The sequence below is a fragment of the Desmodus rotundus genome, chromosome 6, assembly GCF_022682495.2.
Source record: "Desmodus rotundus isolate HL8 chromosome 6, HLdesRot8A.1, whole genome shotgun sequence".
In the NCBI taxonomy this organism is placed as follows: Eukaryota; Metazoa; Chordata; class Mammalia; order Chiroptera; family Phyllostomidae; genus Desmodus; species Desmodus rotundus.
This window is the reverse complement of record NC_071392.1, coordinates 111,521,426-111,542,480: the sequence shown is the minus strand read 5'-3', so window position 1 is coordinate 111,542,480 and position 21,055 is coordinate 111,521,426. Positions and strand designations below refer to the sequence as shown.

Sequence of the window (21,055 nt, the reverse complement as noted above, 5' to 3'; positions counted from 1 at the left end):
CTGGCAGGGGCTACTAAGCAGCCATGACCTTGACCCCAGCTTCAGTGACCATGACTGATTGAGACCAAAGGCCTATGGCTGGCCCTGGCCTGTGTGGCTCATTTGGTTGCCTTCTCATATGTGCCCCGACCAGGGATCGAACCCAGTGTCCTGACAGAACTGAACCCCTGACCTTTGGGTCTATGGATGATGCTCCAACCAAATGAGCATGGCTGCTCATTGAGGATGATGGAGCATCCTCATCATTGATGATGGAGCATCATCAAATGAGCATGATGCTCCAACCAAAGGACCATGGCTGGTGGATGTGTTTGTGGAACGCAACATAAAATACACAGTTTGACAAAAGTTTTTACCCACGGTTCAGGAACTAAAACGAGAAACTAAAAGCAAACGGTTTTATGGGGCGGAACCTGCAGTCGCGGACTGCTTCTCCCGCGACAGCGGGATCTGCCGGGCCTCTTTTTCTGTAGCTCCTGTCGGGCGCCAACGCCGTAAAACTTCCGGCGCGCTTCCGCGGTGCCGGAGTGGGTGAGTGCGGCCTGCTGGCCTGTTTTAATTCCTCTGTTTCTCTGTTTAACTCCTCTGTAGCTGGGTAGCCAGGCCACCCGGCTTCCCGGCTTGGGGTCGCGGAGTGCCCTGAAGTAGGGCGCTTCGCTGGGGTCTGTGGGCCGATGGTAGGACCCTGGTGTCTCCAAAGGCCTTTAGCCGCGAGAAACCGTCACCAGAGGTACTGTCCCCAGTACCTCCTGTGACACCCGGGGTAATTTCGCTTTTTTCCCAACTTTAGAACTTGGGGACCGGAGACCGTGACTGCTCCCGACCTGGTTCTGTCCGACTCTCTGCAACTTTTCTGGTAAGGTCTCTCCCTGAAAGGAGCCTGTTTCTCAGCTACAAAGTGGATATCATGTTTTTATTAAGTAACTGTTTGTCAAGTGTCTGTTATGTGGTGGAGGAACAGATAGGCAAATCTGTTGGAGGTGACAGCTCTCTGTTAAATATAGACAAAATTGCAGACCTAGTAAGTGAAATGAAAAGGCGTAAGGCGCCGTGAGTGTATCACAAGAGGCCTGACCTAGGAAACTTTACTGAGGAGAGAATATTGAGCTGAGATCAGAAAAATGATTTGAGGAAGAGGAGAGGGAGGAGTTTTCGAGTCGGGAGCCCCCGTTTGAGGGTCTGGAAGTGGCCAATGTGGCTGGAGCAGAGAGCTGGCTGGGGAGCAGAGTATGAAACAGGCAGGGACCAGGCCATGCCTACCTTGTAGGCCATGGTGAGAATTTTGGTTTTCCAAGAGCCACCTGGGAAACCACTCAGATGGCATTAAGTGTGGGTGTCCATATGCTTAGACTGGCATTTTGAAAAGGTCGCTTCTGCTGCGGGTGGAGAATGGATCGAAGGGGCGCGTGCTCTGGGTGAGAGACATGGTAGCGTGGATTCAGGAGGTGGTGAAGAGAAGTGGATGGATGTGACTTTCTGCATCCAGGGCATCTTCTCTGCTGTCAGGCCACGTGCCAGCGGCTGAAGATATAATGAATGGAATTACAGGCTGATGGAATTAGATTGAAGGAATGTCATTATCAAGGAAGAGCACACAGACGCCACAAGGGAAAGTGGCTAAATGATGAGCAATTATTCTAAATGCAATAGGCTGTGCATCTAGCAAATGTTTATTAAGGACCTTCTGAATTCCGGGCTGGGAAAGGAAGATGATCATATAAATTATGTAGAGCAGTGGCTTTCAGACTTTTTTTGACCGTGACCCACAATAACAAATACATTTTATGTCACAGCCAAGAGTGTGTATAAACCCAAAGCTTCAGAGAACAACTCTTTTCCACTCCTGATACACTCTAATTTTTAAATTCTGTTCTTTTCATTTAAAAAAGTTAATGCTGGTTAAGCCTCTCTAAATTGTTTCTTGACCTATTACAAATTTTGACTTGAAGTTTGTAAATAAACGCTGATTTAAAGTGAGTCATTTGTAGTGTGTCCGGGTTAAGAGTAAAATATGCCCATAACATTTTTGGAAAAGGGTTGGTCTTCCTTTCCTCACTGTTTTGTTTTGTCTTTGCTTAAAATACAAAGAGTAAAAAGAACTAAACAGGCAACTGTCCTTAAGAACTGTTGGTGAAAACGTAGGGTCGTGTTCGTACATCTGGCTAGATCGGAAGTGCCTAAAGGGCAGTGACTGCCTAACCCTGTGGATGTTTTATTAGTGCCCGGTAAAGGTCCTGGCACAGTGCAGGCATCCAGTGATTACTTGTTGAATTGAATAGGTAGGTGTCTTGGGACTAGAAGGTCAGATAATTGTTTGTTTTAAATTAACTTAATGTTGGAACCATTCTTATAAATACCACAGAGGCAGTGTCTGTCTGCCAAACAGAGTTTTTACAAAATGTCTTGCTGGGTAGTTCAGAGGTAGGTAAAGCAAGTGTTCTGAGCTCTTTCTCTTCTAAATATTGATCTTAGGCCAGCCGCGCCACCCAAATCCATTCTGGGCGAGTGGTCCAGAGTTGCCACTGACTGTGGGCCCTTTGGGGAGTCGTTTCACTCCTTGGACTTTAGGTTTTTGTGTGTAAAAGGAGGAGGGGAGGTCTGTGCTTACAAAGCTCTACACTTCCCAAGTCTATTGTGAATTTTGGATGCTGGGCACCGCTTTCCACCTCTGTCCACTTGTGGGCTTTCCCTGAGGTTTATGGGAAACTGGGTGTGTGCTTGATTCAGTCATCCTCCTCAGTTCTTCTGGGACTCCCTAGCAGTAGGTTTTGGGCAGAGTTATAGTTTAGAGTGGACCATTCCGGCTTTCTCTACTTTCATCCTCCATTGTGAGAGAGAGATCCAAGAGCAGATCCTGGGTGGACACTGGGAAGTACACTGGCCTGGAAGGCAGGGTACTAATTTGTGTGACTTTGTATGTCCTTGCGTGACCTTGAACATGTCACTTGTCTTTGGTGTCTTTCCAGCTGTGAAGTGAGTGTTCTTGCTCATTAAAATAAAACACAGAAATCCTCTTCTCTCTGGATTTCATTTTTTCTCATCTGTAAAATTGATGCAGGGTTGTGGTAAAGGATTAAGGAGATAATTATATTAAGGGTTTGATTTAATATCTGGCATGTCAAGAATGCTCAGCAAATGAAGCATTCTTTCCCAAGTTCTGGTGAACTCTGCTTTCTTTTTCAGCTCTTCTGAAAGATAAGAAGGGATCTCCTTTTGGTCACCCACCACTGGTCCCATGGCTGCCATGCAGATGGATCCTGAACTTGCCAAGAGCCTCTTCTTTGAAGGGGCCACTGTGGTCATCCTGAATATGCCCAAGGGGACAGAGTTTGGCATTGACTACAACTCTTGGGAGGTGGGGCCCAAGTTCCGGGGTGTGAAGATGATTCCACCAGGCATCCACTTCCTCCACTACAGCTCTGTGGACAAGGCCAATCCCAGGGATGTGGGCCCTCGTATGGGCTTCTTCCTTAGCCTGCAGCAGCGGGGGCTGACGGTCCTGCGCTGGAACTCTGCCCAGGAAGAGGTAGACCTTTCCCCAGCCCCAGAGACTGAGGTGGAGGCCATGAGGGCCAACCTGCAGGAGCTGGACCAGTTCCTAGGACCTTACCCATACCCCACGCTGAAGAAGTGGATCTCACTCACCAACTTCATTAGCGAGGCCACCATGGAGAGGCTGCAGCCTGAGAGCCGGCAGATCTGTGCCTTCTCAGAGGTGCTTCCTGTGCTCTCCCTGAAGCACACCAAGGACCGGGTGGAGCAGAATCTACCCCGCTGCGGCACTGAGTGCAAAAGCTACCAGGAAGGTCTGGCTCGGCTGCCTGAGATGAAGCCCAAAGCTGGGACAGAGATCCGCTTCTCAAAGCTACCGACACAGATGTTCCCAGCAGGTGCCACGCCAGCAGAGATAACCAGGCACAGCATGGACCTGAGCTATGCTCTGGAGTCTGTGCTCAGCAAGCAGTTCCCCAGCAGCCCCCAGGATGTGCTCGGTGAGGGGGGTCAAGGCTCTTTGGGAGTAGCCAAGGGAGGGGTATTAGATTAGGGGGTATATCTGGGGTTATCTAGGAAAGTGGTTCCTAAACCTGGCTAAGAGGCAGTCATGCCCAGCCCACTCACTAAAGCTACCGATGTCTGGGCCTTCACCCTGGAGGTTGATTCAAAGGATATGCAGCGGGGCCCCAGCGATTTTTCTGTCTGTCTGTCTATGTAGTGAACAGGAACCCTAGGCGAACCCAATGTGGACAGTCCTGTGTTTGGGAGCCACTGACACGGCCCAGCACCTCATTTTACAGATTGAGGTCTGCAGAGGGAAAGGATTTGACTAAGTGGTCGAAATGCTGTCAGAGCCTAGGGCTCCTGGTTCCCAGGCCTTCCACTGCTCTCCTTGGTTTGCTCCTGACTCTTTCGAGGTGGTGGTCTCTGCTGGCTTAGACCAGGACAGTGACTTTTTAAAAATTTATTATAGTTTCTATTTTGCCCGTTTACTACAAAAATATCTTCATCATAGATAAAAAACAATAAAATTCACTCTAATTTCCACAGCCTAGGAATAACCATTTTGTACATTTTGGTATAGTTACTTTCTATCTTTTACATATATAGATCTAGATATCTTATTTCAGTCTTTTCTCTGTATTAATTTCTATATGTTTCCTTTTAGCCTTTCTTAAACTCTGATACATTTGTGTGGAATGTGATTTTTTTTACAAAAAAGTAATTACATTATTTTGTAACTGACTTTAATATAAACTTTTTTCTATGCCACTGAAACAGTCACTACTCCTTAGTGGCTGCTTAAGTTCCCTAGTTATTGAACCAATGCATTGCTGACGGACCTTTAAGGTGTCCCTATTTTCCCTATTGTAAGTGCTGTCTAGTGAACATTCTTGTGTGTACTATGCATACGTGTAGGGTTGAAATTGCTGGATCAGAGCATGCATGTTGCCAGGAGAAGGTCGTGCATCCTCATCGACTGTTGGGAGGCTGTTGCCTATCACCTTTGACATAGCAGTTGAGCAAGGGCCTCTTGCAGCCGGATGGTTGGAGAATGACATCTTATTTCAATTTACAGTTGACCCTGAGCCACAGAGGTTTGAACTGCAAGGGTCCACTTATTTACAGGTTTTTTTCCAATAAGTGCCTGTACCGTTTTTGATCCCCAGTTGGGAGTCCCCAGATGCAGAGGACCTGCTGTGTGCATTCATCTGTGCCATGCATTCACGAATTTTGGTGTAGAGGGGGTGTCCTGACACTAATCCTCTGTGGATATTGAGGGACAACTAAGTTTTTGGGGAGTTGGGTTACATGCAGATTTTTGGCTACACAGGGTGTTGGCTCCCCGCCTCCCTGCATCGTTTAAGGGTGACCGTTTTCTTTGATTACTAGTGACAGCAAACACTCATCATATTTCTAACAGGTACTTCTATTTTTTGTACAGAGTGTCTAGGTGTTTGCATATTTTTCTATTGGAAGATCAGTGAGAAATTTGAATATAGGACCTTTCAGATCATTGGCTCAGCTGATAAAAAGGGACATTTTAATGAGTGCATCTTAATGCATTACACTTTCATTTAATAAGTAACAATTGAAATTCTGGCTTAAAAATGAATAGAAATCCTGTTTTCTACCTCTAAAACATTTCAGTTCTTCAAAGTAATCTTGTGAAAAGGTCTCTTGCAGAGATAACTTTATATCTTCATGACAGCTCTTTGAAATTATTTCTGATCTCCAAATATAATTTTAGACTAGGCCAGAAATGCATGAATTTAAATGAATGCCCTAAATTCAGAGAATAAGCTCATATTTTCACAAACTTACCAGGAAAAGCCAACTGAAAAAGCACATCATTAACCTCTCCCATACAAAGAAAATTTGACTACCTATATTGAAAATATTGATCAAATGTCCTACATTTCTAGACCAGGTAGCTAGCTAGTCACACAAACCAAACTTAGTTCTAAAGGCCTAGGGACAGGGAACTAGTTTTTCAGGTCTCTGGAGGTGTCAGATCAAGCACCATGCATTTAAAGAGGAGCTTGGTGTTGAGTGCATCTGTTGTTTCCATGGCCTCCATGTAGGTCCACAAAAGCCCTTATTAGGTTTGAAGCCAGACAGAACATCTCTGATCAGCAAAAGCACATCTTGGTGACCAGGGACCCAGCTGCGTGCCCAAAGACAACGGCATCTGGATCCTCGGATCTCCTTGTTTGAGACAGGCATCCAGTGGGAATGCGGGAATAATAGTATTTCTTGAGTGCTACTTTGTGCCATGCATTATTTTAAATACTTCACATGTATTGATTCATTTAATCTTCACTGAACCTTTAAATAAGGAAACTGAAGCATAAACAGATTAAGTAACTTGCCCAGGGTCACACAGCTGCTAAGTGGTGGAGCTGAGATTTGAACCCAGGCAGTTTGACTCCAGAGCCCATGCTCTTTGCCACCAACCTGCTCACAGAGATTAAGTCGTAGAGCCCTGTGATTAAACAAACAAAAATAATCTGGCTGGCAGGCTAACCCTGGGACAAGTACTCACACATTTTCCTGTTCTGGGAGGCTCTAGAATTGTCCCTACCCAATAGGAAATCTGTTTTATCTTTTCATTGTTCACATCCCCAAGTGTTAGATGTGAAACCTTGGGCAAGTCCCTTGACCTCATCCGTACAATGAGGCAAATAACCACTTTCCCCTGACCACCTTGTGGAGTTGGGCTGAGGATTCCGTGGGGTAATACAGCATTTCCCTGAACCTGAAGCAGATCATCTGCGTCAGAACTAGAGCTACAAATACTGAGGTCCCATCGTCTATCCTCAGCCAGGATCTCTGGGGGTGAGGCTCGGGCAGCTTTATTTTAGCAATCCCTCGTAATTCTGGTAGGCAGCCAGGTTTGGGATCCCCTTGGCACAATATCCATGGGCACATTTTGTAAACTCTCTAAATGCCAGGCAAATACTAGGTGTACCTCCTCTTGCAGTCTGATTTTATAGGAATTCACATTTATAGCAGTTCAGGACATTTCTATTGAGGACCTTCTTGGTGCAAAACCCCATGCGAGGCTCTGCAGGAGTGACAAGGAGAAAAGGCCACCCCTTGCCGAGGTCCAGTGCAGTCGACGGCCTCACAGAGTCAGCTGGTACTCTTCTTCCTCGGGGTCATTTCTCCTCTCCGTACCTTTCAGGTGAACTTCAGTTTGCCTTTGTATGCTTCCTGCTGGGGAATGTGTACGAGGCATTTGAGCACTGGAAGCGGCTCCTGAACCTCCTGTGCCGGGCAGAGGAAGCCATGGTGAAGCACCACACCCTCTACATCAACCTCATCTCCATCCTGTACCACCAGCTCGGTGAGATCCCCGCAGACTTCTTTGTGGACATTGTCTCCCAGGACAACTTCCTCACCAGCACCTTACAGGTGAGCAGTGTCTTGCACCCTCGGAAGGCTTGCCTTTGTGTTTCTTGCTATTCTTTTGTGACCCAAAGTTTTCTCAATTTTAGTTTCCTAATCTTGGGCTGTTTCCTGGTTCTCTCTCTCCTACTCAATTGGAAGCTCCTTGATACCAGAGACCCTCTCTCTGTACCACCCTCTCCCCACTTGCCCCTAGAGTGCCTAGCACTGGGGTGCTTGGAATTTGAATCACCTCCACCCCTTTGAGTTGCGGTACTCAGCTCAAAACAGTTTTTCTCTCTCTGTAGCCATAGCTGCAACCCAGTAGGACAGAGTTTGGGAGCTTGTTACTCCCAGGGAAACATCTGCAGCTCCTTAGATCTCATTTAATCATTAAAGTAACTTTGATTTCCTGTTCAAACAAAATGTGCCAGTTTCTGTAGAGATTCTCTGACAGAAAAAGTGAAATTTGCTTTTAACTTGGCAATTAAATTTTCATTATGAGTGGTAATTAGGGAAGAAGCTTCAAACAACTTACAATCTTCATCCTGTGCTATTTCCTCCCTTTGCAAACAGATTAGCTTCCTTTATGGTCTTGGGACAGCCTCTGCCACTCACACTTTGTAACTTTCTCAAGCACAGAAGAGGCAGAAGCTGCAAGATGTCAGTTTCCATATTTTCTGCTCCATGAACTGCTTTCTTCTCCCTGTGTGTGAGACCCCACAAGGCCCGCTCCCTACAAGGTGGCTCTTCACCTCCCACTCCCACCCCCAGTAAGGGACAGAATGAACATTCATTAAGTGCCCGTTGAGTAGCAGGCGCCATGTTTATCATGCTACATGGGTTTCCTCATTTAATCTCTGGTGTGTTGTCAGGCAGGGAGGATTATTCCGTGTTACAAATGGGAACACTGAGACTCAGAAAGGTTAAGTTATTTATGTAAATTCACACAGCTGGTAAGTGGCAGAGTCAGGATTTGTACCCAGGCCCGAGTCTTGTTTAGGGCCTGCGCTTAGGCTGTTGCATACTGAATACAATGTATTGTAGTTCCCCCCAAAAGGATTCTTGATTGATTGGAGTGGAGACACCATCATGCCTGCCTCTCAAAGGTACAGAACACTTCTAAAAACATACTGTTGGAAGAGTCTCTGTGAGCAGGCAGCTAACTTAAAACCTGCAGCTGGAGGACTTGAGGGTGCAGACCATGGGGATGAGTCAGTCAGGCTGATGGCTTGAGCCTGGTGTATTTCACTTCAGAAGAGTTATAAAATTGCCCTATTATTGGTTCCTGATAAAACAGAGAAGTGAAATCCTTTTATCCTTCCTCTGCAGGGACAATCCCCGCCAGAGGTGCAGGGTTGCAGGTTGCAGAGGAGTGGGAGCCGTCAGCCGGCTAACTGGCCTCTGGCAGTGGCTGCGCCCACAGGAACATGTGCAGACCCCGTGTGCAGCCCCTGTTGATGCTGTCATGCACACATGGGAGGGCCACCCTGTGCTGCTGGCTGTTCTGACCACTGTCAGCACAACAAATAGCTGAGCTCTGATTGCTGAGGCTTTGTTGCCAGCAATGATTTACGGAGCAGAAAGGGCCCAGCTGGATTGCTAGATGCCCAGGTGGGGTGTGCAAAGCTGATGGGTGGAAGAATTCTGTCTTTGGACTTTTCACCAAGAAAATTTAATGTTGTTATTTGGGAAAATCCAAGATGTATTTGTGAGCATTTTTTCTTTAAATATTACATTCTCCTGAAAGTGTCAGGGATTAGACAGGGTTCCTGCCCTGCAGAGATTTTTTCATTGATTGAACAGGTATTTTCTGAGCACCTGCTGTGTACAAGGCCTTGTTCTAAGACTGGAAATGTAGCTGTGAGCAAGGCAGAAAGAGTCCCTGACTTTCGGCTTATATTTCGGGGGGAGAGTAAATAAATGAATTAACCAAGTAACTCCAGAAAGTCGTAAGTGTTTTAGAAGGCGGTCCTGCCCAGAAACCATTTTCCTAGCCCAGGTCTTTTGGTCTCATCGAGGCTGCCTCAGAGTTTGGCAGCGTCCATGCCTGCTCTTGTCAGTGCATCTGTCTCCCACTCTTGCCACCCCAGTTGACGTTCTAAAATGCACGTCTGACCTTATTTCTCTGCGGTTCCTCACTGCACAGAATGTTAAAAGCCCAAACATGGACCACCAGGCCTGTTCTTTTCTGGCTTGTCACCTGTTCTCTAGCTTCTCCTTCCTCTCCCTGTTCTCCTTCATCAACTTGAGTGAAGAGGTCTCCTTGCAAGTTCCCAGACGTGCTGTGCTGTTTCATGCCTTCCTTTTTAAAAAGTCGCGGTAAAAAAACATATAACATGAGGTCTACCCTCTTAACAACTTTTCAAATGTGTAGCACAGTATTATTAACTATAAGCACAGCAGATCTCTCGAACTTTTCATCTGGCATGACTGATGAAAACGTGGGTGTAAAGTCTCATGCCTTCTGAAGCGAACCTGACTTTCCCTCTGCCTGGTGTGTACTTGTTTACCCTACCAGATGCCCTCAAAGCGTCCCACTCTGTGAGGCCACACCGAAGCTCCCTCTTTTCCATACTGGTAGCCTGCTTCGTGCTTGTCACTGTCGTGTTGCGCAGGCTGTGCTTGCTGACATGCACGTAGTGTCTGCCTGGCTGCCCCACTGAGCCATGAGCTTTCACCCAAAGCCTATTTTTGTTCACCTGGTTATTTCGAACGCCCAGTCGAGGCCTGGCACTTACCTCACTCAGTGTTCTTGGGTGTTTTTAGGTGAGTAAAGTGTGTAATTCCTGTGGCAGTGTACAGATGACCCTAATATGGTAGGTGTGAACAGTGAAGTCCCATCAGAGGATGTTAAGAGCAGCAGAGATTGCTTAATTCAGACTGGGGTTGAGACTCGAGGGGACAGAGGATCAGGAATGGCTTTTTGCAGGAGGAGGGGTGGCATTTGACCATGAGTTTGAAGGATGACTGAGATTTCAACGGGCACATAGAAAGATATTACAGACATTTTTAGTGGAGAGTTGCGTTGAAGCCGTCTTGGCAGTAAGAATGCAGCCCCCCCCTTGGCAGTAAGAATGCAGCCCCCCCCACAGAGGCGCTCACTCACTCGGGGTGTTTATGACTGAATGAATCAGCCCATAAAAGCCTTCCTCAGCCAGCCGCCTGCTCTCCCCCCAGGTAGTCGAGTGAGTGGAACTGGCTCTTTCACTTAGGAGCTTAAATGGCTACTACCCGTGGAGAGGGACTGGTGTTTGTGTGTGGAAGCACTTAAAGGCAGCCACATTAACGTGTACGAAATCAGCCACGTAATGGCCTCTGCGATTAGAGGTCCCTTTGAATAGATGCCACTGGTTTTTACAAATCCCATGGATTTAGCTTGAATAAAAATTATTCATTTTATAAAAATAGCTTTTTCTTTTATTTAAAGCTACTTGAGTCACCACAGTTTGTTTAAAACCATTGAAAGGATAATCTGAATTTAATAGTGTGGTAGAAAGTGAGTTATGTACAAAATAAGAAGTCTTAATGCTGATTGCATAGCATTTAGGCATGTAGCCACGTAACCTGTTTTTTTAAAATACTTTTAGTCATAATGGGCCACATATGCTTTCCAGCTTCATTTCTTGAGAGTATTCTAAACGCCAGTGTCCTTCGTAAAATCTTGAGGGAAAACATTGGCTCTAACAGTGGTGTTTATAGTGTTTTTATCATCATACCAGCCATGATAAATTTCACCTACCTACTCCTGCACCTTCTGCAATCAGCTGTCTTAGTTTTGCACACTTACTGTGCATTATTTCATCTAACCCTCAAAACAATGCTCAAAATTAAGGATATAATCCCATTTTACACCCGAGGATAAAGTATCAGAAAGGTCGCATAATTTTGCCCAAGATCACCAGAGCTAGTAGATGGCAAGGCTGAGCTTTGATTCTAAAGCCTGTGGGGCCCTCATGTATTAGAGCCCCAGATGAAGCAACCCAAATTCTCTAAACCGACTTCAGAATTGTTCCTGTCACTTTCCTGGTAATCATTGTGAAGTGATAGTCTCGCCTTAGCACCACTTTCTTCTTCCGCAAGTAGAAATAAAATGTTCTACCTCTGGCTGGTTTTATTCTAAGTTGAGTAATCATTTGGGAATTGAAAAAATTAGGAAATTTCATCTTTTTTGCCTAGCCAAAAAGTAGGATAAGATAGTGACTCAGCTTCCTACCTTGATATTTTAAATTTCTCAAGGTGACCTGACTGAACTCTAGTTAACTTGGACTTAAAAGAAAGCCTTTACATTTATGACTGAAGTAATTTTTAATTTTAGAATACACAGACTTAGTGATAAAAGTAGTAAGATCTTCTTTTGTATTTAAAGAAAAATACCCAATAGCTGTGCTTTTAGTTTTAAATAAATGCAGTTGTTTGTGAACTGTTACTATCCTGTTTCAAAGTATTTTGAAAATATCCAGGATTAATCCTTCTATGTTAAGATGATTCATTTCTCAGTGATGCTAAAAAGTATTTACTTGGTTTCACTTTGATAAGTAAAATAACCAGATCATTACAAAGTTTCCTAAGGAAGGCATTAAATCTAAAAATAAGAGAATCAAAGTAAGTTAGCGCTTGAAAACTAGATATTGTCTAAACATCTTTTCTAAATTACTTTAAAAATACGAAGTTTGTAAACCATAGGAACAAAAATTAAAATAGAGCCGTGAGTGTCAGGGCGAGGGATAGGGGGAGGGTTTGACCACTAAGGGGCAGCGTGAGGAGGGAGTTTGTGAAGGTGCTGGAACTATTCAGTATCCTGTTAGGGATGGAATATGGCCCTCCAAACTCACAGAACTGGATTCTGAATGAAAAACTCTAAATATATATATATATATATATATATATATATATATATATATATATATATATATATATGCGCCTTGATTGTATCATGTAGTGTTTGGATGGATGTTTACATTCGTCAAAACAAATTAAATGCTTAAAATGGGTGAATTTAATTGTATGTAAATTATGTTGCAGTAAAGTTGATTTTCTTAAGTCTGTTTTTTTTAAAAAAAAGTCAATCTGGGTTGTGCCCTGGATCCTGGAGGCCTGCAGAAGGGACAGTTCCAGAAGCACCTGGTCTCCAAGCTCCTTGGCTCCCCACAGGGCAATGCTAAAAATGTGAAGGATGCATTAAGTCTGCGACAACACCAGAAGAAGGCCTTGGCAGGGAAAAAGGATTGGGATTTCTCTCCTTGGACGGGATCTTGCTCGACATTTATCACTTAATTTGCTCAGCACTTATCACTGTTCTCATCTGTACAATGGGAATAGTAATTTCCTGTCCTCCTTCCTCCTGGGTTTGTAGTGAAGATTAGATTGACAAGTTCTTTAAAAAGGACAAAGCACTTTTCAAATTAGAAGCCTTATTTTTCAGACTGAAGGCCTCTATTTACCTGCTTCTTGTTGATTTTACTACCAGGCAGCATTTGAGCGATGGGTGGGAAGGACGAGTGATGAGTATGGACCCAGACTGTTCCAGCCTCTCTCTGCTGGCCATTGCCAAACGCAGGGTAATCTCTACATCTCGTTATCCTTTTAGTGCATATCCTACCGCCCCAACTCTGTGACAGGCAATATGCTTTGTGGGGCACACTGATGCCTCGGACTCGTTTCCTACTCTTAAGGTGCACAGGTCGCTGTGACGCCAGCACAGTGTGCGAAGTGCTGGAGTGGAAGCTCAGGCACCGTGCCAGAGGAATGGGGGTTGGAGCAGTTCATTTCATCTTGGGCTTTTGTGAGAGGCATGTCTCACAGAGGTGGCTTGTAAGCTGGTGTCATGCAGGGGCCTGATAAATAAGCCACCTCCTCCCCAGGATGAGGCCCTTATTCTGTCCAAAACCATCATAATTACTGACCAGTTATTTGGTGCCAGGCACTGTACAAAAGTGAGCCGGAAATGGATTTTCATAGATGTTCGTTAAACATTGAATGGGTCCTTTTTATGTGTCAGACTCTGTGCCAGGAGTGGAATGCAGGCGTGAGAAAGAATCACTGCTTTGGGGGTGCTCTTCGTGTCTTGGGAGAGCTCAGCTGTAAAGGGACTGCTACATAATTGTGATTGAGGCTCTGGTTGAGGTAACCCTGGGTGCTGGGGGAGCATGGAGGAGCACCTGTTCCATCTCCTTGGCCTGGGAAGACACCCTAAAGGAGGTGATGTCTGCGCTGAGCCTGAGTTACTAGTAGAAATTAGCAAGGTGAAGGAGGAGAAGACAGGGTGGGAGGGTGTTATAAGTAGAAGAAATGTGTGTAGAGCATGTTTGGGTCACACTGTTCAGCGTGGCTGGGGAGAAGGGCTGTGTGGAGACTAGTGTGATGTACAAAATACAGAGGGGAATAGGAAGAGGCTTTCGATAATTCAGCTGGCAGATTCCCCAGGACCTCTGGGGACAGACTCATGGGAATGTAGGGCCTGTGGAGCTAAGCCTTGTTTGAAACAAGGCTTTTCCACTTCCCACACCAGGCCCCTCCCCTCCCCACAGTTCAGCTGGGCTCCATATTCAGCGCTCCACGGCAAGCTCCATTAGCTGCCTACAGACAGACCGCCAGCTTCCCCACTGTCCTCTCGCCACCAGGCCCACACAGCCCCTCTAATTAGTTATTGATCTGGTACTTTGTTGTGGCTATGCTTCCCCACTCCTCTATTTAGTCGATTCCCAAGTTAATGAAACCAAATTCTGTAAAACCCCCTCTGCTGCCACCCCCCTTCCCACATTACTCTGTCCCTACCAGACAGTGTCCCCTGTCACTCCAACAAAATGGCTCTAAACAAAGGCCACTGAAAATGAGGTTTGCTCCTCCTGCACACGGAAAAATAGTGGAAAAGCAGATGGAAGGGGTGTTGTCCAAGGAATCAGCTGCAGAGTACACCTGTACCTTTGTCAGGTCAAGGCCCCCAGAGCCCATGTTCCTTCCATGTTGGTCTGTGGGCCTGCTGTGGCACGAGCATAATGTGACCAAAAATCTTCCGCCCTCGTGCTCCTGTGCCTGTGCGGTGGTCCTGCGGGAAGCCGATGGCAGTCTGGAAAAACGACGACTTCCTTTCTGGATAGCGTTGGTCCGGTCATCCAGTGCTTCTCAGACCCCATTACTAAAAAAATAGGCATTCTAGTGGGTCTTCCGGGGCGCTTTGAGGATCCGTTGGGATCCTCTGTGAAACTTCTCTGACACCGGTAAAGCAGTGTGTGGGGTAATGGGTTTGCTGTTACTCCTAGAAGGGCCTGGGACCTAGGACAGTCTGGGATGGAGACTCAGATGGAGAGAAAATTACGGTTCTGCCCCCTGCCCATGTATATGTTAGATGAGCTGAATGAAAAAGAACATCAAAACAGGGGGTCAGGGGATTACTATCCAGAATATTTAAAGAATTCCAATAACTGAACAGTAACAACAAAAACGCCAACCTGATTAAAAATGGGCAAAGGGTTTGAAGAGACATTTCTCCAAAGAACATACACAAATGGCCAAATAAATACATGAAAAGATGTTCAACATCGCTAATCATTGGGGAAATGCAAATCAAAACCACAGTGAGATGCCCCCTCACACCCGTGAGGATGGCTGTAACCCAGAAAAACTGAAAGCAGCAGATGTTGTCAAGGGTGCGCACAATGGCGCAGCCGCTGTGAGAGGCGGCGCAGTGACCCCTCACAACATCAGACAGGATTCCCTACGATCCAGGAGCCTCACTTCTGGGTACAGACCCAGGAGAACTGAAAGCAGGGACTCTGAGAGATGTCTTACGCCCAAGTGCAGAGCAGTACTGTGAAGGGACGAACAGCCCAAACGGCCGTTGACGGATGCATGGAAAACGAAATGTGCCGCAGACATACAGTGGAATATCCTTCGGCCTCCAGAAGGAAATTCTGACACAGGCTGCCGCATGAACGGACCTTGAGGACATTGTGGTGAGGGAATAAGCCAGCCACGAAATGATAAATACTTTATAATTTCACTCACGTGGGGTACCTAGAGTCTTCGATTCCTAGAGACAGAAAGTAGCGTGGCGGCTGCCAGGGGCCGGGGGAGGAGGAAATGAGCAGTGACTATTTAATAGGTTCAGAGTGTCATTTTGGGAAGATGGAAGAAGTTCAGGAGATGGATGGTTGTGACGGCCGCATGACAACGCACGCGTTTAGTGCCACTGAACCGTGCACTTCAGGTGGCTAAAATGTAAATATTTTGTTATGTATACTTAACACAGTTTTTTGACAAGGTAAAAAAAAATTGATTAAAATAGTATGTTTGTGTTGTATATACGTTATCACAATTCTAGAAAAAGAACATCAGGGACAGCTTTTAAGGGGAACAGAGACCTCAGACTGTCAGCCTGTGACCCCTTTAGTTTAGAGCAGTGATTCAGCCTCACCGGCGTGGGGCCTGTGGCTATACGGGATCCAGGGGCTTACAAGCCTCCCCCCCACCCCCACCCCCCCGGCCCTTTTAGCACCAGGTGGTGTAGCTACTGCCTCTTCCTTGGAGCTACTGCCCAGGTGCCCAGTAGATCTCCCCGGGGGGCCGGGCCAGACTGAGGGCCCCACTGGCCTTACTCTCAGTGGGGCAGCTCTGCCCCAGAGGGTAATTTTCCATTCTAGTCCTGCCCCAGCTTCTCAGCTGGGTTTGGACCTTCTTTCTTGGTTTGGGGGAGCACAGCAGGTGTCCTGGGCCCGTGCCACCAGCAGCTGATCTACCCGCCCCAGAGAGCTGAACACCATGAGGAAATTTCCACAGCTTTCTCGGCTCCCTCTGTGTTCTCAGGAGTGACTTATCCTCTGTTCTCTGTAGGTTTTCTTTTCCTCTGCCTGCAGCATTGCTGTGGATGCCACCCTGAGGCAGAAGGCTGAAAAGTTCCAAGCTCACTTGACGAAGAAGTTTCGGTGGGACTTTGAAGCAGAGCCTGAGGACTGCGCCCCAGTGGTGGTGGAGCTCCCCGAGGGGGTGGAGACTGGTTAACTGGGAGTGCTCTCAGCCAGGGGAGGCCCCTTCCCACCCAGCTGCAGTCCTGACCTCTTCACTCACCCCTTCTCTGGGACCTGCCAGAGCAGCGGCCCCACCAGGTTCTGCAGAGATGGGGCCAGAATTCCCTCCCTCACCAATAAATGAGTTCCTTCAGTGCCAAAGAGGCTGTACCATCCTGCAGGCCCACTGTGGGTTCCCCATCATCCTGGCCTTGGTGCTGACCTGACTGAATTCCAGGTGGACTCTTTCTGAAGCTCTTGGGAGAGGCCAGCCTCAGCAGCAACCTACTTCCTTCTGAATGAGAAGAAATTGAGCAAAAAGCCCAAGAGAACTGATTGCTCATTCCACAGAATGGTTAGAAAACAAGAAACCCTGGACCACCAAGGAGTCTGAGATGTCAGTTGGTGACCTTTAAGTTCAACAGAGGGCAGCAGGGAGATGAGCCAGGATTTCTGCCTGCCTCGTGTTGCCTGGAAACACATCACAGAAAACATGGGCATCGGACCACTCAGGAGCCCCAGACTGGGAGGTGTGACACAGAAGACAATTGGGTTGCGTCTGACAAGTCATCAGCTTTCGTTTTCTCCACCTAAGTTCCTTTCTCCCATCCAGAAGTCCCAGTGGGTGATCTTGCCAAGGTTGTCGTGGCCCCTGACCTCAGGGGCCTTGCTGGTACCACACCTCTCCCATCTGTTCTATTCTGAGATCTCAGAGGCAGAAGTGGGACTTGGCGACCCTCCTGTGTAGCCGCATTCCTCATCAGGCCGCCATGACTGGTGTTGATGGCCTGGAGATTCAACAGCAAAGAGAAAGGTTCTTGCTTTGGACAGGCTACTTTGGCCCTGTTGGAGTTCTGTGCCCCTGTTCAGACCTCTAGGGATGGCCGGTCAGCCTGGATCTTTCCATCCTGCTGTGGAGCTGTTGGCTGCAGGAGTAACGACGCTCGGGTTTCCTGGGAGTCCTGAGAGCATGCCCATCATGCACCCAGGCCCCTCCATCCTGACCACAAGGGGTTGTACTATGTTCAGAGTCCCTGTACTTTCTTTCCCAAGGCTGCAGCTCACACCAGGTTTCTAAATGAGAAGTCCTGCTGGTTACGACGTTTGGTTCCACTCGTTTCCTTGGAGATGTTTTTCCAAGAGTATAATGTACATTAAAGTCTTTGAGTTGAGACTAAATCCCCTTGTGTGAGTCTCTTTTGCGGTTAATCTGCCCAGTTCCCAGAGTAGCCAGGCCACTGCCTGTAGACATCTCCTCCCTACTGAGCACCAGGACACACGTGCCGACCTCTGCAGTCTCTGGAGGAGGCAAGCAGCCAGCACTGCCTCCTGTTGCCAGTGGGGCTTCTGAGACAGGCACGCCAGACAGGACTGAGGCCCTGTATGTGTTTAATTACCAGAGGTTTCACTTTGTGTGAGTTTGCTGTTTTCCTCCCCAAAGCCCACTCATCAGGTGTACCTGGGGAGCTTGTCAGAAGTGCGGATTCCAAAAGAATGAAGTCCTGATGTATGCTGCACCATGGAAGAACTTGGAAAACATTGTGCCGAGTGAAAGGAGCCAGACATAAAAGGATGTGTGTTACATGATTCCATTCCATTCATTCAAGTGTCCAGAATAGACAAATCCATAGAGACAGATGAGTGGTTGGCAGGGAATGGGGAGTGGCACAGATGAGGACGGGGCTTCTCGCAGTGAGGAAAGAATCTGGAGGTAGGGGGGTGGTTGCACAGCCTTATGAATGTACTAAAAAACTGCTGAAAGTGTGTACAGTTTAAAGTGGTGAATTTTATGCTATGTAAATTATGTGTCAATAATTTTTAAAAGTGCAGACTCACAAGTCCCACCCTGCAGGGATTGGGAGGCAGAGAAGCTGGATACGACCTGGGTGCTAAGGCACCCTCAGTTTTGAGTAACTACTTAGAAGGGATGGCATTGCAGTTCAGTGCTCAGGGCTGAGCTGGGACAGAATTAGTCTCCCACTGGCCTTGTCAAATGCTGGGTCATGTGACCTTGTTTTCCAAGCTTGCTGATCTTAGGTCTGCACAGGTCACTCCCCACCAGCACCACACACACAAACAGGTTAAGGAAAAGTCGTTGCTGTTGAGTCAAGTGTTCTGTTCTCTTACCTCACTAATCCTCACAACAATATGTGGTAAGTCCTGGTATCCCACCCTACTGGTCCGGAGCTGGGCTCAGAGCTTCGGCCACTTTGCCAGGGTCCCACAGCAGGTAAGGGTGGGGGACAAGAGCCAACCCATGCCCAGCCCCTGCATGCACTGCTGGGACTCACTCCTTCCCTGCGCAGGCCCTGCTTGCCCGGATCTACCCTTGACACTACTGACAACCTGGGGCAAGCTGCTTATGTGCTCTGGGCCTCAGTCTGCTTCTGTATAAAATTAAGAGTTTGCTTGGATTTGGGGTTTCTGACAGGCTCCCTCAGGCATTTAAAAGTGGGCCCATGCCCTGGCTGGTGTGGCTCAGTGGGTTGAGCACCGGCCTGCAAACCGAAATGTCACCTTTTCAATTCCCAGTCAGGGCACATGCCTGGGTTGCAGGCTGGGTCCCTGGTTGGAGGCATGCGAGAGGCAGCCAGTATTGCTCTCCCTCTCTTTCTCCCTTCCTTGCCCTCTCTCTAAAAATAACTAAAATCTAAAAAGTGGACCCTTGTGTTATTTTAAAGGTTTTTAAAGGGGAAACCACATTTACACCGGATAATGTGGCTGGGCTGTCAAAAAAACAGTAGGTCTCTTGATCGGGACTGGCGTAACATCAACGCTGTGTCCTCTCCTGCTTGTCCCAGTTGGCAGTCCTCCGCATGTCTTTGATGAATAGGAAATGTGAACACAAAGTAATTATTACTTAATACTTGCAGTATTTTTGGAAGGCAGAACCCTTCCAAGCTGAGAACCAGTGGCATCGCTGATCTCTTAGCTCCCTTGCATGCAGTTCTAATACATCTAAAAGCGAAGCCATTGGCAGGACCTGGCCTGATTTTTAAATCCCCGCAAATGCAGGCCTCCTGGGGTCTGGCTCTTATTTGCAAGGCTGCTTTATCCTATTAACAGAATCAGCAGAGGTGGTGACTTCCCAACCCCTCCTGCTGTCTCCGTGACAAACCCTCCCTGCTCTGAGCCCCATTCTGTCTAATTTCTCACCACTTGAGCAGTGGAGGAGATCCCTGCTGCAGATTGCCTCTTACCATTGGTAATTATTTTCCCAACATCATCCCCTTGTAAATATTATTTCATATTCCCAGAGCGTTGTGACATACTGGTCTCCCCAACCAACCAGACTTGGCTTGACGGAGATGCTGCCCCTCCCTGAGATGGGGGCTGGAAACGCAGAGTGTGTGCAACGGGTGAGGCCGTCACTGAGTCGGGTCTGCCAGGTTCAGGGAAGCTCACCTGAACCGCCTGCTAATCCTTGGGGCGATATGGTCCAGTGATTCCGCAGAACCCTCTTCTCTTCAGTCCCCTGCTGCCCATGGCCCTTCCTCACCTCAGAGTTCACCACGTGTGGCCCAAGCAGGCTTTGTTTTCATTTCTATGTCCAGGCTGGACTCATTCTCCCGACTCTGGGCTCCTGCTGTGGACTGGCCTCCCTCCTGAGATGGTGGGACGTGAGCTGAATTCATGTGTTCCTTGCTGCAGGGGGAGGGGAGTGTCCAGCCCCTCCCCCCCCACGGGACAGAAGTGCTCTGTGTCCTGGATCTGGTGCTCACGTCACCAGATTTCTCTGGAACGCAGGGGTCCTGGGGGTTGTCGGGCTGTCCGTTAAAGGGATGCTTGGTGAGAGGAAAGTAGGAGCAGAACGGGCTACTCAGTGGAGCGGTCCAGTGTCAGATGGCCTGTGTGGAAGAATCTCCACAGGCCTCTCTTCCCTGGACTGTTGCCTTGCTTCTTCCTGCCCCACGTTGCTCCATTTTCCTTCTGTCACCCTCCAAACATTTTCACCTGCCTCAAGGCTGGGCTGTGCACTTGTGGGGAGGTACTGACAGATGGAGTTACGTCTTGAGGAGAGGGAGCTGCGTGTGAGAAGCAGTGGGAGAAAAATGCAGGGCCTTCCCCGAAGAGCAGAGAGGCTGAGAGCTAGAGAAGAGGCCTCTGCCTCCTTCAGGGCAGAGTTGGGGCCCACGGGGTGAGTGACAGAGGGGCAGAGGTCAGCTGCGTTCCCTCCTCACCCAGCCCATCCTGACTGGGTACCTGGCCCTGTGAGCTGGGGGTGGCGGGGAGGGCTGCAGACATAGCATAACAAACAGATTATAGAGTTTGTTAATTATGAGAAATGCTCTGGGAAAAAATGGAGCAGGGTAAGGGAAATGGAGAGTTCTGGCAGGGTGAGGGGAGACATTGCAATTTAAATGGCACAGCATTCGAGCAAAGGTTTGAAGCAGGTGGGCAATGAGCTGTGTGGGCATCCGGGGGAACAACGTTCCCGGCAGAATGAACAGCAGGTGCAAAGGCCCTGGGACAGGAGCGTGTCTGGAGCGTTGGAGGAACGCCAGGGGGTCAGCCTGCTGAGAGTGGATGATTAGAGGGGAGGACGGTGGGAGAGGACATCTGGGAGGGTACAGAGGGACCAGATTACCCAGGGTTTAGGGCCTGTGGCAAGAACATTGTATTTTCCTTGGGGAAATGGGAACCCATTAGAGGGTTTTAAGCAG

The 21,055-nt window shown here is 47.7% G+C and overlaps 1 protein-coding gene across 1 annotated transcript; it reads left to right on the top strand.

Annotated features, from left to right (window-relative positions):
• Positions 1-484: 484 nt before the first annotated feature.
• Positions 485-16,701, top strand: AAR2 (AAR2 splicing factor). Its single transcript, XM_024559664.3, has 5 exons — positions 485-531; positions 791-856; positions 3,184-3,992; positions 7,184-7,413; positions 16,219-16,701. Exons 3-5 carry the CDS (start codon positions 3,236-3,238, stop codon positions 16,384-16,386), a joined length of 1,155 nt encoding a protein of 384 aa, XP_024415432.2. The 5' UTR covers positions 485-531; positions 791-856; positions 3,184-3,235; the 3' UTR covers positions 16,387-16,701.
• Positions 16,702-21,055: the final 4,354 nt, after the last annotated feature.